This window comes from Lutjanus erythropterus, chromosome 4 (genome assembly GCF_056507025.1).
Source record: "Lutjanus erythropterus isolate fLutEry1 chromosome 4, fLutEry1.hap2, whole genome shotgun sequence".
NCBI lineage: Eukaryota > Metazoa > Chordata > Actinopteri > Lutjaniformes > Lutjanidae > Lutjanus > Lutjanus erythropterus.
The window spans coordinates 14,326,487-14,344,139 of record NC_139320.1 but is presented as its reverse complement, the minus strand read 5'-3'; the positions used below and the strand labels follow the sequence as shown (position 1 = coordinate 14,344,139).

The 17,653-nt window shown below is 39.5% G+C and overlaps 1 protein-coding gene across 1 annotated transcript in view; it reads left to right on the top strand.

The window, feature by feature from the left end:
• LOC146328170 (calsyntenin-2-like) overlaps positions 1 to 17,653 on the top strand; it is a 322,009-nt gene that overhangs the window by 118,331 nt on the left and 186,025 nt on the right. Inside the window, exon 2 of the mRNA XM_084717042.1 lies at positions 6,621 to 6,743. Within this exon, the coding sequence (XP_084573168.1) occupies positions 6,621 to 6,743 (123 nt within the window). The remainder of the gene's footprint in view (positions 1 to 6,620; positions 6,744 to 17,653) is intronic.

The window sequence follows — 17,653 nt, the reverse complement described above, 5'->3', positions numbered from 1 at the left end:
CTTTTGTTGACCTTATCAATCAGAGTTTAATTTCCTACAGAGATCTTTTTAATTACAACTGTTTCTCTTCCTCCCATGTCCCTCCGGGGCCTATTCAAATTGCAGCACACACCCATTAAGAGGTGGCGCCCGCTAGTGCAGTTATGGTGGCACACCGTTGCCTGGTCAGAGATTAATCAGCTGTTATATCGCCTCTGCCATGCTCAGAGCCTCAAGTCAAATCCACGACTCTTGGTTTAATTGGCAGTGAAATGGCAGAGGAAGATAGTCCCACTGACCGGCAGCCAGCAATAAAGGGCAGCTGAGCTCTTGCTCTCACCTTTTTCAGCTGTCACACAACCTGATTATATAGCCTGTACAGGTTTGATAACTGAATCCCTCAACCCCTGTAATTAAATTGACTTGAGGAACAAAAATGATTCAGTGGCCTTTAACTCTACTCATTTGTGAAAAGACAAAATTACACAGAAGTGGTGATCATTTAAACGTTTGAGTAAACATTTTGTTAATTTAGTCACGAGACATCTAAAACACCAAATTCAGAGAATATAGAACAGCTGAAGGCAGAAAAAGGTGCAACAGGTTGATTTTCATTTTAAAAAAAAGTTAAAGGTTGAATTAAGATAGCAGGTTTTCCAGGAGATATAATATTAAGCAAAAGGGATTTTGTCTAGTCTGCCTTGAAGCCAGTTAACAGAACTCACCCCACTGCTCTTTCTCTGTGACATGGTGGCAAAAGGTCATGGTATTTGAATCCCAACTCAGGTCTAAATAAGTGCAACACAACAAGCTTGTATTAGTTTCCTCTACTTGTTAACACATGAAACTGAAAATGGTGCATTTGATTCCTGCTCTGTCTTTAAATGCAAAAAGCCCTTGGATCTCAGCCAGTCACATTCAGCCAAAAAAGCCACAAAGAAAGGTTATTGTGTGCCATTTACTGAGTGCTTTTAGTTGCCAACGAAGGTGTTTGCTTTTAAAAATTGGGGTCACTTGAAGTGCATCTCAGGCGGCGTGTGTGCGTGTATGTGTGTGCTTGCTGATTTTTCCTTTAAGCACATCTCCTATTAGAGGCTGTCTGAGTCCTGAATGCCCGTCAAAGATGAGCATCACACTGTTCTGTCAAAATGTCAAAAGGACAAACCTCGTCACTGGTGTGTCGTTAGCACACAAAAGCATGAAGACTTTAAGTAAACTCAGAGAAGTGCTTCTTTCTGATTCAACCTGCAGAATGAAATGATGGAGACAAATTTGGCTGTGTCATATTCCCTTTTATTGATTAGGGGATTAACCGTGTTTAGTTTTGATTCGAGTTGCCATGGAGCAGTATGGAGCTAATCACTTAGTGTCAAGGCATTAGCACTTGGAGCCCCAGGTTCGATTGTTGTAAGCAGCTGCGATGGTTCCCCTGGGAGTCTCTGGAACTGATGGTCTACCTTGTTCATTTCTTCACCCTCCCCTCCTCCCCTCCATCTCTGATAGCCTGCATTATTTGCAAGAAGACAGGAGCATATCCATCTATTTTGTTCTAATGACTCACGGGCATGTCTCAAGCTGTCAATACATGGACCCCATTCTATTAAGACAGCAGCGGCACTGTATTTCTCAACAGTGATTGGATGTGCTGCAGATGTGTTGGGGGCGGGGTTGACATGTCGGTGACACCCCATCAAGACACAGCAGCGATTACCGGAGCTGGACGCTACTTTAATGCCCTCATCTCTCCTGGTGAAGAGCTATTCCATCCCACGCACACAGAGAAGGCTGCGAGGGTTTGAGACATCATTAACCCGCCACAGCAGCGCGGTGAGGCCAGGCTGATGGATGGAAGGATGCACTCAAACATGTGTACTCGTGACATCACAAAGGTCACCAGTGTGGACATATCATTACTCTGAAGTGTGATGTTCTGTTGTTCCCATTTTGTTATACACTTCTAGGAATAAAGGTGCTAACTGCAACCATATAGGGTTCTTTCGTTTGATCCCATAGGAGAACCCTCTTTGAGAACTCTTTCAGAGGGTTCAACCTTGAGCCCAACATGAAGGGTTATCCCTAGAATTATCTATAAAAAGTTACACCCAGAACTCCCAATGAAAGACACCCCTTGTGGTGTAATGGTTCCACCCAGAACCCTCTCTGGGAGTTCTGTCCAGAATATTACCACCTTGTAAGGGCGCTAACAAGAGCTCACCCAGGGGGTTCTACCAAGAACTTTTTTGTATTCCAAGGGTTTCATCTACAACCCATCCAGGGGAGTATACAAAATAGCCTTTTCATAGGGGTTTCACCTAGAACCCTCATTTTCTGAGGGTTCTAAGAAGAACATGTGTGGTGTATGGTTCCAACAAGAACTCACCCAGGGGGTTCTACCAAGAACCGTTTTATATTCCAAGGGCTTCATCTAAATCCCATCCAGAGGGATCTTTTTTAACAAGAGCTTCACCTCAAACCTTCTTGTCTTTCAACAATCCTTGACAAACCCTTTCTTCAGAAAGGAGTTGTTCAGTAGCAGATGGTTCCGAGCAGAACCTCAGCCTGTCAGGAAGAACCCTTTTGGAACCATTCATTTTAAGAGTGTACATGTTATGTATCTCATGACAAAAGAATGCCTCCATTTTCACTGCAGTATCATAGTGTTGAAGCTGGATCATCGTGCTCATAATGGAACATTTTGGCAATGCTGATAACAAAATTAGGTTTAGGTCAGCTTGACGTTGCTAAGTCGTCACACTGAGTGCCACAAACAGCAGCTTCAAAGATTTAAAGGCCAATAGGGCTCCTAATCTGTGAAAAGACTGAATATATGAAGTTGAGGACAAGCCCCTTCAATTCTCCAGACTCCTCATTAGCTGTCACACATTGTGGTCAAATAGCGTTATACCCTGTATTACACATTCATTGGGGTTATGCACCGGCCCCAACGTGGAGCAGGGAATTAGCTTTTTTCATCTGGTTTCAGCTTTCTCACTTTTTTCTTTTATGATAACACACTTTTTTGAGTGTCAAAAAGCGAGATCTGACACAGTTAGATGTCTGCTAATTGTTCTGTACTTGTATCACATGTTCCACAAAATACAGGCTCTCTCAGTAGAATCCATTAGTTGCACCTTTGGCAGCGACAGTGGTGACACATAGAAATCATGTTTCCCTTTGAAATTCCTACACAGCAGTGCCAGCAAGCTATTTGTTCCCAAAATGACATTCTATGGCATTTAAAGTTGAAATCAGTATCATTTTACCCCTCACTGTTGTAGCAAACTCATGCATATTTATAATGTCCTAATAGACTAATGTGTTCCCATCTCCCTGCCCCTGTAAATGATTTCCTCTAACTGTATCAGGGCCGTTAGCCATGCTTTCTGGGCTGACACTCATGAATATGCATCCCTGTAGTGTTAGCATGTTTTTCCCAGGTCGCACTAGCATCTTGCAGTTACCCAGCATCCTCAAAAACATAACACAACTTCTGCTAAAGTTTGGTCCTTTACCCACAGTCAAGGATGGAAGTAGATTGAAGTTCTTGTCAGTATTACTGCAACCTTTATCGCTTCGTATTGGTCTCCTACTGCCTCCAGCTTCATGCATCTCTGAACACATGCAGTCAATTTTATAAATGCCTGTATGGTGTGCAAAGAACATCATGTATAGCAAATGATTTATTTGCATGATGCCACAGAAGAGTGTGTGAATGTCAAAATCATGAGAATTTATTTTCAATTAGAAGAACATTTAGTCTCTGTCTTTGAATTTTCAGAACACACAAGGCATAAAATAAAAAGAAGACTATCATGTGTAAAATGTCTCTTATGTGGACATCAAAATGGAAGATAACTTTGCAGTATTTTTTCCATCATTTTGTCATGAAGCAATCAAAAGTATAAACAATAAATCAAATGCACCCTTACAGGCACAGTGTGTGTTTAGGAAGTTAAGATGTGCACCTGCACCATTATTGTGCCAGAGTCAGAGACCAACCAACTGAGGTTGCATATATTTGACCTACTGTGCATGTTGTTGGAATAAAACTGATCATGAAGCATCACAGCATATTTCTATCATTTTACTTGGGATATTTTTGAAAGGAATAACTGCCTGCCAAAACCCAGTAACCTTAATACCAGGCAGTCAGCTACAGCAGAAGTTGATATAAACCAGCAGTTTTTAAACAGTTTTGGAAAGGCAGCGGGGTTCCCTCTAGCGCAGATTATGAACCAACAGATCTGTACTGGACGCAGAATCTCTGGAACAATTTAGAAGCCCTTCTCACAGTATTTTGATAAAGTTACAGTATGTTCTGTTGTTATACTGCCAAAAGTCAGACTTCATTCCAGGAATAAAACATAAAAAGAAAAGGAAATCAAAGATTGGGACTCATGTTTTTTAGAGCAGTTGTTTCCAAGCTTTTTTGTGTAATGAAACCTCATTATTACTAACAAATGAACTCAGCCCTGTCATCAGCACTACCCGTCAAGCTCCAAATGTGTTCATTTCATCTGTGTTCATTTCAGCTGAATAAATCAATCTTTTATCTGTTACTTTTAGCTATTTTACCACTTCAGTGATTACTTGTAGTCCTTTCACCTGCTTAGTCATTACCTCTAGCAAAAGTTTTACCTGTTTATCCATTAATTTCAGCTGTCTATCTAATGTATTTGTCTAATGTTTGAAAATGTTTATCCTCTCTTACTAATTAAACCACTTATCAATTTTCAGTTAAATTGTTTGACTTCTCTGCGAGCTTGTTAACTAGTTTTTTTTTTTAGCATAACACAAATTAAGATAAATTCTCTTTTGGTGGTTTCCTCCTAAACACAAATTTGTTGATCCATATTTTTAATCAAATCAGAATTTGCTCCACAATCTGGCTTGAACAGCTGTAGAAGTTTTCACTGGGGTACAAGTATCATAGTTTTAGTGTTGTTTAGTGTTGTTTCCGTCGCTTTGAAGTGCAGTAAAAACACATAATCAAATAAATACTGTATGAAGTGATGAAAATAAAATGAAATGCAGTCTCACAACAAAGTCTTCTTTGTGCTCTGACATTACTGAGTGTGATGTCTGTTAATATTTGTCTGACAGGGTTGTTTTGAAAATGCACATTTTAGCGTGGCTTTTACTGACATTCACTGGATAATTGAACTGGTCTGTGATGATTGCTTGATTTGCACTTAGAAAGAGTCCACTTTCTTTTTGCTGCATGCGGAATGAGTAATTATTGCTTATGCTCTTCATTCCCCATTAAACCACATATTATTATGTGATTTTTTTTTTTTAAAGCAATCTTTCTCAGCGGACCTCAAATTACAGCCTTGCTTTGTGTCATTTTCAATCCACCGGCTTGAACTTTAAGTGGACAGAATGTAATTTGTGGATTTCTGGCCCAGCTAAAAGGGTTCCAGTTGTTTTCCTCAACCCTTTTTTTTTCTTTCCTCTTTTTCTTTTGACCATAAGATGGTGAACAAATGGCAAGTGGGTCGGCACGGTGCCGCACACTGCCCAGGGGGCCGTTACTCAATTATGGGCCTTAATCAGGCCCTCAGCTCATGAACTTTGTTTTGACTTGGCCTTGGATACTGTTTTCTGCTGGCAGCACGGTGGTGGTCATTGATCAAGCATGGCACTGTGCTTTGAAACCTGCAGGGAATGAAGAAAAGAACAAAAGAGAGAAAAGAGGTAGCGGGGGAGATTAGCAAAATGAGTATGTCTTGTAGAAAGCTGAGAGCGGAGGAGCTTTGCCAAGAACAGAATAAAGAGTGTCTGTATTCTTGCTACAGTAGACTGTATTTGTCTGTGTGTACATGTCAAAGTTAAATAGTTTATCTGGGGACAGTTTTTCAGGTGAAATGAAATAGATCCTTCTCTAAGCCCTCCTAAGTTACTGTTATTTTTCCTTCCATTCTGGCACTGCAGTATTATGTATTTTACAGTGATGACGGTGGCAGATATAACATAGAAACTGGGAGCAACCTAACTGTTGAAATATGAGGTGAAGTAAACAAAAGCAGTTCCTAATTTCTAGCTGATGGTCATTGATTTTGTCCACAAAAATAATTTGAGCAAATTCCAAAAGTATGGCTAGCTAATGCTAATGCTTGAACACCTTGAGTCAGCTGTTTGACTTTTGTTTCAATGTTTCCATCCAACACATTTAAAACACGCATATATATATATATATATATATATATATATATATATACATATATATATGTGTTTTTGTCGGCCACTTTGATTAGACACCAGCCCACATTCTCTTCCTCAAACCCCCACATAACAAATCCCAATGTAACCACTGAGAATAAGCTATGAGTTTGGCAAATGTAGTGGTATCAAACACAAGTTTGGCTGGAGCTAGTTAGTGGGACATGCTAATGTGTGCATCTTACGTTACAGCAGATAATGTTTAATCCATTTCCCACGTGTACTCTTGTGTTTTGCATACTGTTTCAACATGCAGCAAAATGCCAAGCTTGACAGGCCTGTGGTACCTTAGTTACGGTTGCTAATCTATGATTGGAGGAGGGGCTTATCGAAGGGTGAGTCGAAGATGTATATCTCGGCTTGTTCAGACTGACAGTTCTGTTATTATTCACCGACATCTCTGCTCTCTGTCTCCACAGTGAATAAACACAAGCCGTGGATTGAGACATCATACCATGGGGTGATCACTGAAAACACTGACATTGTCCTGCTGGATCCTCCCCTGGTGGCCCTGGATAAAGACGCCCCCATCCCCTACGCAGGTATGGTACATTTCAACCTAATGGCTGTCAACTGTAGGGATGATCATAGCAACGGGGTGAAGGAGGGCTCACTCTGACCAAATGGAGGCAGTCAACAATGACTCAGGTGTTAATCTGCGCAGGGAAGCATAGCTGCAGGATATACTCACACTAAGGATATAAACCATATAAAGCTGTCATGTGATATCACTGTGAGGGAGTTTAAATTGGCCTCATGTAATATAACTGCTGTATCACAGCTTTTTTTCTTAGTTGAACCCTGCTCTGTGCTGCAACATTTAATCCAATAATTCCCAGTACATACACATCACATACAGGCCTCATATTTCATATTTATTTAGAGTGGAAAGTGGCCCAAATAAGCCCCATGATGGCCGAGGACACTGCAAAAAAAAAAAAAAGAAAGAGTCAAACCGGATTAGATTCTTCCCACTTTGTGACCATTCCAGCTCATCTAAAGGGTGCCAGCTCTTGTGGGAGGACGTTAGCTGGAGGCTGTTGGCGAGTGTAGCCAGCCCATCTCCCGCCAGGCTGCTAATGTGGCCAAGGCCCTAGCATGGGGCTGCTGCGTGGGGCTGGAGCCCACTCACCAAGGCCCTCGAGCTGGGCTGGATGGATGGATGAAGAGGGAGTGTGTGCAAGCGTGCATGTGTGTATGCTTACTAAAACATTTTTTCATTGTTTGCCACTGTGTGTGTGTGTGTGTGTGTGTGCGTGCGTGCGTGCGTGTGCTGTGGCATGGCCTGAGGGGGCTCAGTGTAATGGCCACCCTACAGGGGGAAAGAGAGAAAATGATGAGACAGTAGGGAAGGTAGCTGGCTGACCAGCATATGTCCTCTGGCTCTTGATAGACTGACAGCCACACAAAGTGCAAACACATGCATGCACGCCCACACACGCAGCAGGGTAGAGCACATGGGCATTCCTGAATTTTGTAAGTGAGGGTACTGAGAGAGATTTCTCACTAAATTATTAATAAACAAGAACATTAACATCACCAGTCTGTCTTACAGCAGTTTCCATCTCTTTTCTCTGCTAGTTCTATCAGCTCTCATTTCTCTCTTGCCACTCTCATCACCACTTCCCTCATTTTTTGTACCTCTCCTTCCTTCCTGTGCACCTCTGAGCTACCCCCAAAGAACCCCACACAAACATACAGAAACACACAGAAAATACAGCAGCCACCCTCTTGTCTCTGCCTCTTCAAGTTTCCATGAAGTCACAATCGATGTTTAAGTGTTTTTATCACATAGGTTTTATACATCGACTCTACACCCAAGTGTGATAAAAAAAAAAAGTAATTTCATAGATATTTTCTGATATTTTCAATGGTATTTTAGATTTTGTCTTCTGGAAAATTATTAAAACTGTTTATAACTAGAGATGGAGCAGATCCAATTCTGTTTTGGTATCGAGGCCCAACCTTGATGGGCATTCATCGACTCCCACCACACAATTGCTTCTGCACTATTCTAATTAGTGCCAGTTGGGAGATAAGTAGCATTTTTCACTTCTACCCTGCAATTACATGTAATTTAAGAGATATGATTTCCACATAACTAAGCTATGATACAGCTGGAGTGTACTAGCCACCTCAATTATGTTGCACGAAAATTACAATTACCAACATGAACCACCATCAACCACCAAATTCTGAACAAACACATTACAAATACATTACTAACACATGACCAACACTAAGAAACAGTAACATATGCATTTTGGAACATAAAATAGCAAAGTTAAACTCTCTTATTATGCTAATTAGGGCCATTTTTCAGCCATCCGCTGCACAAGTGGATGTCAGAAGCTAAAATCCAAACAGCACCTCACAATGGTTGAAGGACACAATTAGATAAATTACATTACCCAAATTACACAAGCTTTCCAGACCGATGTTCACTTTAAGCCTCATGTAATCTTACTACTACTAAAAAGAAGAATGATGATAATAATAGTATTGATAATAATAATTCTGCACTCTGGGGAGTAGACTAAATTTGTATCCAATGAACATGGAAAGAGACAAATACGTTCGTTCAGTGGAGCAGACTGCAGTGTTTCTGGGGAGCAGGCCTCACTGGACAAAAGTACAACACTGTACGTTTATTCACTGATTTGGGTGAAACTGCATTTCATGTCCTTCGGCTGCTCAGCTTCAACTCTCTGGGATTTAATTACAGTTTGCTGATGGACAGATAGTTTTAGCTTACTTGTCGCTGAAATAGCTAACTGTGGGAGAGTTTCTTGATGGAAATACAGCTAACCGCTAACCTGTTAGCTTGGTTAGCTGTGATCCAGCCCAGGGGTGCCAGGAGCCAAACACAGCAAGAAAATTAATATATTCCCTGTCGTCAAACTGCCCTCCGTTGGTCTCTGAGGTTGGTTTCATCGCAGTCTGGCCGTGTTCATTGGGAGTCCTCAATAGGACTGCTCTCCTTCCTACATCAATGGACTGTGCTGGAGGGACCTATTGGCAACTGTAAACGAGGCAGAGAGCAGAGAGTCATCCAGTTCTTCCACCAAATTGCTGGGGCGGAGTGACAGGGCAGTGCACAGGTACCAGTTAAGCCTCATTAATTAGGCAAGCTAGGTTTTAATTACAGTACATCGAAAACACAGACACGAAATGTCTGACTGACTGGTCGTGCTGCTGAACTGGGGATGGTGAAAACTGTAATACACAAAAAACAGCTTCTCTTATTAGCTCATAAAAACACCTACTGCTGGTACACATTCACACTTTTTGTGACACTGTACACCTTTCAGAGAAATGCAATTATTTTTCATTTGAACATACATACCCAGCAAACTAATTAAGAATAGATGTTAATCTGTGTTATTTAAAAACATGATTTTTTTTTTTCCATCTGCCTGATTCGGTTTAATTCAATAGGGAAATACCAACAAACCAACGCAAACTGACAGTATTTCCCTGCTAGTCCTTTATACCACTCCAAACCTGTCCAGTAATCCTCTCGGACTGCTGAGCAGGGTGCAACAGTCACCACACTCACTGGTCTGGAACAACAAAAAAATGGTACTGCTGCGCCTGAAAGCTGGCTAAGACTGACATGAGGCATCACTGCGGTGATACAGCAGCTCACAAGCCTCAGAATCACAGCGACAGCATGTCAGGAAGAGTGAAAAGCACCGGTATAGATAGACTCATTCTTTTATGCATGGCTATGTCTGACAAAGTGCAGGCGCCTCGTCCTAAGAAACAAAGACGATAAAAAAGCTAGGTGATACAAACAGCTATATGCTTCAGATAACAACATCAAGCAAACACACTTTGACGTACATCTTCAGCTTTTTGCCATACCTAAGCCCATTTTTTATTCATGAAGTTACACGTGTGTATGAGGAAAACTTGTCTGGAGCATATGCTTCTGTCTAGTCTGTCAAAACACATTTATTTGTTGACAAGTGCCTCCACAAACTTAGTCATCAACTTAATTTTTCTATTCTGGTGACAACTATACATAGAGTGATGTAGTTGAAACTGATGGGAAAGTGAAAAATAATGCTTCAACTTCAGTGAAACTAAGCCTCAAAGTTACTGATGGAATAAGGGGCAATTCTGGGAAACGGATATGTTTAATATGAAGGTTTCTGAACATTCATTCCAGCGCTCATTAAAATTACTTGCTTCTACAAAGTCTGTGCTTGATTACTATATAGTCAAAGATTAGACAATGTAATGGTTTCAAAATATAGCAATCAATCATTCCTGGCCTCTCCATGTCTGCAGTGTAATGCAGGCTCGTATCTCAGCTGTGTCCTGATGTGTCTGAGCCAGAAACTGAAGTCTTTATTTATGCTTCAAGTCTCTTTTTTCAACAATATGTGCATAAATGTGAGGTTAATGCCCAATAAATATGCACTGCATAAACATATTTATCTACTTTTTGTAAATGTAGCTTCAGCAGCCTGTGGATTTCTGTCATTTTTATACAACAATATATATTTTTATATGCATTGAAAAATATTTTTTGTGGAGAGAGTTATATAAATCACAAAATACGTTTGTGAATATTTCTGTGCATATTAATCCATAAAAAAACAAACAAAAAAAAAAAACAGACTGAAACTCAAAAATATTGTGCTCTTCAGATGGCTGTAATCTGCTTAGCAATCATTTTCCTTTTCCTAAGACCTTAGCTTTAAAAGGTAACTAAGAAATAGACCTGCAGCTCTGGGCAGAGATGGATCTTTTTTTTTTTTTTGAAAAGTGGATTAACAATATCTTGTTTGAAATAAGCTGGGTCAGGACCAGATGCTTATGCTGCTCAGGGATGTAGCACAAAATGCTCGGCCCTGTGGGCATTGTTTATGGGCCTCTCCCCACATCCACAGCTATTCATTCAAGCATCTTTGCAGACTCCCCTCACATGAGGGCCCTGTATACTCAGTCCCCTTTGTCAATCCTACAACCCTGCTGCTGTTCATCCAGGAGGAGGAACGGACCACAGGAGCCGATCAAGTCGTAGAAGAAGCAACTTTATCCAGGACTGAAAGGCAGTGCTCATTAAAAGACTGTACTTCAGAATCCACATTTCTATTAATAGAAAGACTAATTAAAACACAAATCAAACAGAACACAGTTACGATGTGAAATAAAAAAGATAATCAGAATATGCAAAATTAATATTTAAACAAAGAGTGAAAACAAGGTCCAGAGTATACCCCCTGATGTGTGTTGGGCCTGTTACATGTTGCGTGAGATTAAAAGACTAAAAAATAGATTAAAACTACAAATAAAAATATCAGAACCATCATTCATATGAATGTTAAAATCACCCAGAAGCCTAAAACTAGCTTGAAGCTAGACAACAACAAAAAAAAAAATCAATAAATTGATTGAAAAGGAGCTGTTAGTGCTGGATGGATGGTAAAATAAAAAAATGATTAAAAAGATTTCTGAAGGCAAGAATGACACAGTGCTCACCAAATGATATGAAAACTGGCTTCTGAACACAGCAGCAAGTCCTCCACTGTGGCCGAGTTTAGTGAGGAGGGTATGTTCTATATTTGTCTGCCAGGTTCCAGACCAGCTTTTTCGATTGAATGATTAGCAAAAGTTTAGTTATGGATCTCAAGTCAAACACAACCACAGAACATGACAAAAACATTTTAAAAGTGTATGCAAAAAATTGTGCATATGATCAGTTAGTTAGTGAAAAGAATTCTCTGTCCATGTTCCAGTGTATTTAATGGCCGCACTGACCACCACCGTCACAGCCCTGCCTCCGCTTTTGTCTGTTTTTCAAGGAGTACATTAATATAATCTTCTACAGCTTCGCCATGTATGTGAGATAAAACTTTTGACTCTTCTCCTTTTTTGGGGTAACTTTTGGACTTTTTTTCCAAACATAAAGGGGGTATAAATGATCGCTTCCAAATGTAAAATGCACCATGAACTTGTCAGCTTTTTCTGTCTTTGCGAGTGGTCATGTGTGCTCTGAACTTTGTAGTGGTGGACAGTGGGTGAGACCAGCGCAGTGGTCCATTAGGTTATTAACTGGTACCACAGTACTGAGTAGGCTTCTAAGGTGCTGGATTAACAAGGCAAAAGCTGTGCTGAATGCCATTATTTAACACAGGTTAGCTGCTTGTCAGTCGACCCTGGTTTTCTGCTGTCAGCATACACAGACACTGACACTCACGCAGTGTCTTGTGACATGGATGTTGTGCCACAAGAAATAGTATATTTATGTGTTAATCCTTCACTTCGGTTGGTTTCTGGAGCCCTGCAGGGTTTGCTTGAACACCAAGCTAATGTCTCACCAGTGACCCATGTAAGCATACAGCCAGTCAATCAGTGCTGACAGTTTAGATAGGTTCACAAGACCTCAGTGTGCCATACACACATACACATACACTCTGCATAAATGGTGTTTCACACTTTATGTTTGCTCTAATGTGTCATATACGCTTCCCCTTTTCTCGAGCTTGAAATAAGCGAGGATTTACTTTTTATTTCTGTTTGTGCTCTGCCATCATTCACCGTCAAATAAGAAGTCAGACTGACAGCAGGTATCAGTCTGTTCCTGCTGCCTCATCTGATGTCTGAACAAACAATGTCTCTGAATTCTAATTTTACCACATTACCAAACTGTACCTCTCAAGGCTCTAATAAAATTCAATTATCTCTGACCTTGGCTTTCTTGGGAGAACACAGCAGGCAATATCATATCGTCATTCGCTGCCATAAAGCAAGGTAAATAGATATGAGTAAACATACAGGCTGGCTAATGTGCTGTGATTAATTAGCCTCTCGCTGTCTGTCTGATTGGGAAACAGATCTCAAGCTAATTATGAAAAGTATCTCATTAGTACTGAAGCGGTGTGCTCAGTACAGTGTGTAGGTGGAGAAGCATGAGCACTGCAATGTGTTTATTAACAAGAGCAGAATGAGAAGGGTTTGTTTGAAAGGTGAAATATGTTTTGTGACTCAGAAATAGGATAAATGTGTTGAAGTGAGATAAATAGCACCATGAGTAGAGAGGATAAAGGTTAGGGCTACAGTCAGTCTTCTCTTTGTAGAAGAGATAATAGCTTACTATAAAAATGCTTTGATGTATGTCTTAAATCAGACACATGTAGACAGGGCAAATCAAACCTTTCAGCCTTACAACATTGTAAAATGAAAAAAAAAAAAAAATCAGATACAATATCCTTGCAGTTTCTTCAGTAAGTTACGTGCGTTTCTGAATCTGTCTGTTTAAGCTCAGTGTCATACAATTTCATTATTTCCATGAGGAAAAGTGTCACAAATTATGCCAAAAGCCCCATAGCGATCTCATTAATCTGGAGTCTAAAATGAACTCATCGTCTGTCAAATTGCATAAATGGAAACTACAAGTCACTTTTATCTGGGCGTATCATGATTGAAAAATATAGATGTGAAGTTAAAGAAGCTTTCTGATGAGAGACCCTTTATGCCTTTTAAAGCTCATTTCATGAGCTGAATGAGAATTTGGAGGGGCCAGAGGGCTGCTTTTAATAAGGCAACAGGTTTTTTTAATCTTTTTTTTTTTTTTTTTTTTTTTCAGCAGGTGCCGCTGTGTCAATTCCCTCAAATCCCCTACTTCAAAGCAGTTGCTTAAAACCATGATTAAAAAGTAACAGATTGAAATAATTTTGTGGAGAGATTGTCTATAGAAAAAAAATCAATAAAAATGGCCCTCTATGTTGCATTAGGAAACCAACCAGCAACAGAAATGCTCCATACAGTCCTAATTGAAGTTGAGGGGAATCTGAATTCAAAACCTCTCGCTTGCATCTCCTCTGACATGCAGAACCAGTCGCACTAAATACGTTGCTGATGGGGCGGCCTGACTTCTATTTTCCTCAGGCAATATTCAGCGCAAGTGAGCTCTTCAACAGGAGAGGATGACGCCCCTGTGTAAAATCTTAGCTGATCATCCCTAGACAGCCTTCATTTGCTATTACTTTCCAAACCTTAAAGGAGAAATCAATGATATATTTACTATAATTTATCATAAAATAACAATGATATGCTGACAGAGATTAAGGGAACAGGATAATATTGACATAACTCGATTCTCTACAGCCACAGTGTCCTTTGAAATTTCCATTCCGGGCAGGAATAACTGTTTTAGTTTGCCCGTTTCACGTTAATTAGATTTCAAATTATTGCTGAATGTTTGCTGCATGAGTTAAGTGTCTGTTTAAGTAAGTAAGAAATCGTTGAATGATAGTAGACCCCCAATATCCTCAAACATAATGGCTTATAGGAAGGATAACTGAAACTGACATGGGAAGGGATCGAAAGGTTTGCAATGATAAAATTGTTATTCAGGGTTGAGGGTATATACATCCTGTTTCCAAATAAATAAATCTTTAAGTAATTAAATTTCATTTTTTTATTGGTAAAATAGATGATAAATAAGATAAACATAATGGACAAACAGAGAATAATAATGATGTATGTGATAACAAGAGTCTGAGAGATCAGATTAGATGAAGTGGAGTATATGTGGGTAATGTGTGTTTATTTTTTAATCTTTGCATTAGTAGCAGTGATGTGTATCCATGTTTAGTGATCCCTGAGGGGTTGGTGTGTGGTGTAAGGATGGCATGTTTGGCGGAGTGAAATAAAGAAGTAAAAAGACATAATGTCAAAATTAGCATGATGATAAGTATCAATAATGGTAATGGTAATATAATAATAAATTAATATAATACCATTATAGTCATTATATACCCACATTATTTTCACATTAAAATCTTAAATCTTAAATTAAAAGGCATCTATTCATTCTCCCTCATTAAAAATTCCATAGTCGATGGCTACGCTAATTTTGGCATAAAATTTTTTTTAAAAAATCTGCTGTGTATAAGATGTCTCCTTCCTCACTGTGAAGTACATTCTCAGTGTATTTGCACTGGTGGCTTCATGTTTCTGCATCAGACTTCATCCTGATTCTACCAGGATTGATTTTAAAACTACTTATGATGTCACTAGTCATATTTGCAAGCCCACGCCTTGAAGTCAGATCTTCAGTGAGCACAGAGAAACTTTCAACTTTCTGTAGATAAATGAGAAGACGTCCTTGTTGAACTCTGCACGTATATCATTTTGCATAGTCAAGCGCAAACATCCAACTGCTGGTAATAAAATGTATTTGCTACACAAATCCTGTTAGAAATTGTAAGGTTATTTTCTCTCATCTCCACAAGGAGACACCAAGTGTTAGTTCACTTTATAAATAGAGGCCTGAATAAGAACTTCCTCTTCTTTGTCCCCAAACACCTTCAAAGTGATTGTTTGTAGGATTTTGCCATGCGTCTTTTGAATAACTGTCAAAAACCCTGGATAATAAAGCTGGACAACTGATTGCAGCCATTATCTCCTGGTAGTCTGTAGCTCCAGTTAGCTTCTTAAATCCAAAACATGTAGGATCTAAAAGCCATCTGGCTGGCATCCATCTTTGTTTCTCTTCAGGCTGTCCTCTCACTGCAATTCTGCTACTCCTTCCTAGTTTAGTCATTTTGCTTGTATCTTGACCCGGAACAAGCCCTTGCTTTCTTCCCTCCTTTCTGTGCGATCACGCTCTTATTTCATCTTCTCTCACATAATTTCCACCTGTCAGATTTCATCCAGCTCCGGTGCATTCAGGGGTTGGAGTCGCGCCCTTTATCCTTTTATTCAACACTGTCCACAGCAGATGCATCATTTTTCCACAAATGACAGCTCTTTCGTTTTGAAAGAGTTCCATCTAATTTGATCTTTTTTGTGACATCGTGTCTGTAGACGCAATAAGAAGCAGGTGGACACAACAAAGTTTGTCCAAGGCAATGACTTAATGGCTAACACAGCTAAGTGTAAAGTCAAGCTCAAGCAGTAATATTCAGAGATACTGTTATTCATGCAAGCATGTTTCTGAATACTTTTGAGCTGAAAAGCACAGGCAGCATAATGACTATCTTGCTTCTGGCATTCAAAGTGCCTTAGACTTTGGCTTCAAGACAATGGAGCCATCACTCTGCCATTGTTCACATACTCATTTATTAATGAAGTACTGAAATGCAATCTGCTTCCTCACTGAACCACACAGATGAGGGAAATAGTCTTTGTAATGAGATTTTTTTTCAAGGCTTTTAGCTTTTTGTCTTTTGATGAGTTACAGAACTGGCAAATGGGGAGGCGAGCTGAGTTAGCGCTGCGACTCACTGCTTTGTTCTTTCAAAAGGAAGCAAAAAGGAACATGTTTTAGGTTCTCTTGAATGCCATTATGCAGAATTTCCAGTCAACTACCTCCTCATCCCACTGAGAAGCAAAAGATGCTTGAATGATGTAATTGTTCAAACTGAGGCATTCACTGCTATTGAAATCAGAAATTGATTTGTGAGGCTTTGTCCTTCTGTATAGTACAGTATGTTCTGTCTCTGGAGAGGGAACATTTGCTCCTGTTGACTCTGTTTCACTGCAGTTCTGCTCCTTCTAAAGGTGTGATATTTATGTAATTAGACATGCAACTGATTTTATTTGTAAACATAGTACAAATAAAGGTGATTTTTTTTATCACACATTTAATGATGATTGCGATTATTATGATCATTATATTCAGAGGTATAATTAAATTAAATCTATCTAAATATATCACATTGCTGCATTAAAATATCTACAACTGCTAGATCTCTGTTATACAGTTTGTTGAGTTATATACTTAGATTATCTCAAATGTTTCCAACAGTCTTCACACATAGAGATATCCATAATTTATTCAAGGTAGCGGTGTGTTTCCCTCCAACCATTTGCTATTACTGCTGGAAAACACAGGATATGTCGGATATATCAGAGAGCGAGAGGGGAAGTTGCGGGACATGACTAAACGCGATGTGAACAAGACATATCTCCTCCATAAACACGATTTCTGCCCAAGTCATGTCAGGAAGATTTTCATTTGCGATGGTGGTTATTAATGAAACAATGACAACATCACCCGTGATCCCATGCCACTTCATAATGTCATCAGTCCTCATCTTCTGACATTATTTTACTATGACAGAGACCTTTAGTTGTGGAATTTACATTTATATTTAACACTGGGTGTTTAAGTGTTTATGCTATGTTGCATACCCAATAGATAGAATTGGTCCTGTTGAAAGTTCTTTGTCTCTCTTGTGGCTGCTGCTCTAAAAAATACCTAAGCTAACATACGCTAATGTTAAAGTTTTATAGCTAAGCAAAACAAGCTTTGGCTCAGCCCTGAATGTATGAAGATCCTGATTAATGTGAATAATATATTAATGTAATTATTCAGAACCATTAGTTGCTTGTCAGTACTTGACTGTTATCTACAGCTACAGTGTACATGGCTGAAAAACTATGTTAGAGTGTTTAAGTGCTTGACTCATCACGCTGTTGGTCTTTTTTG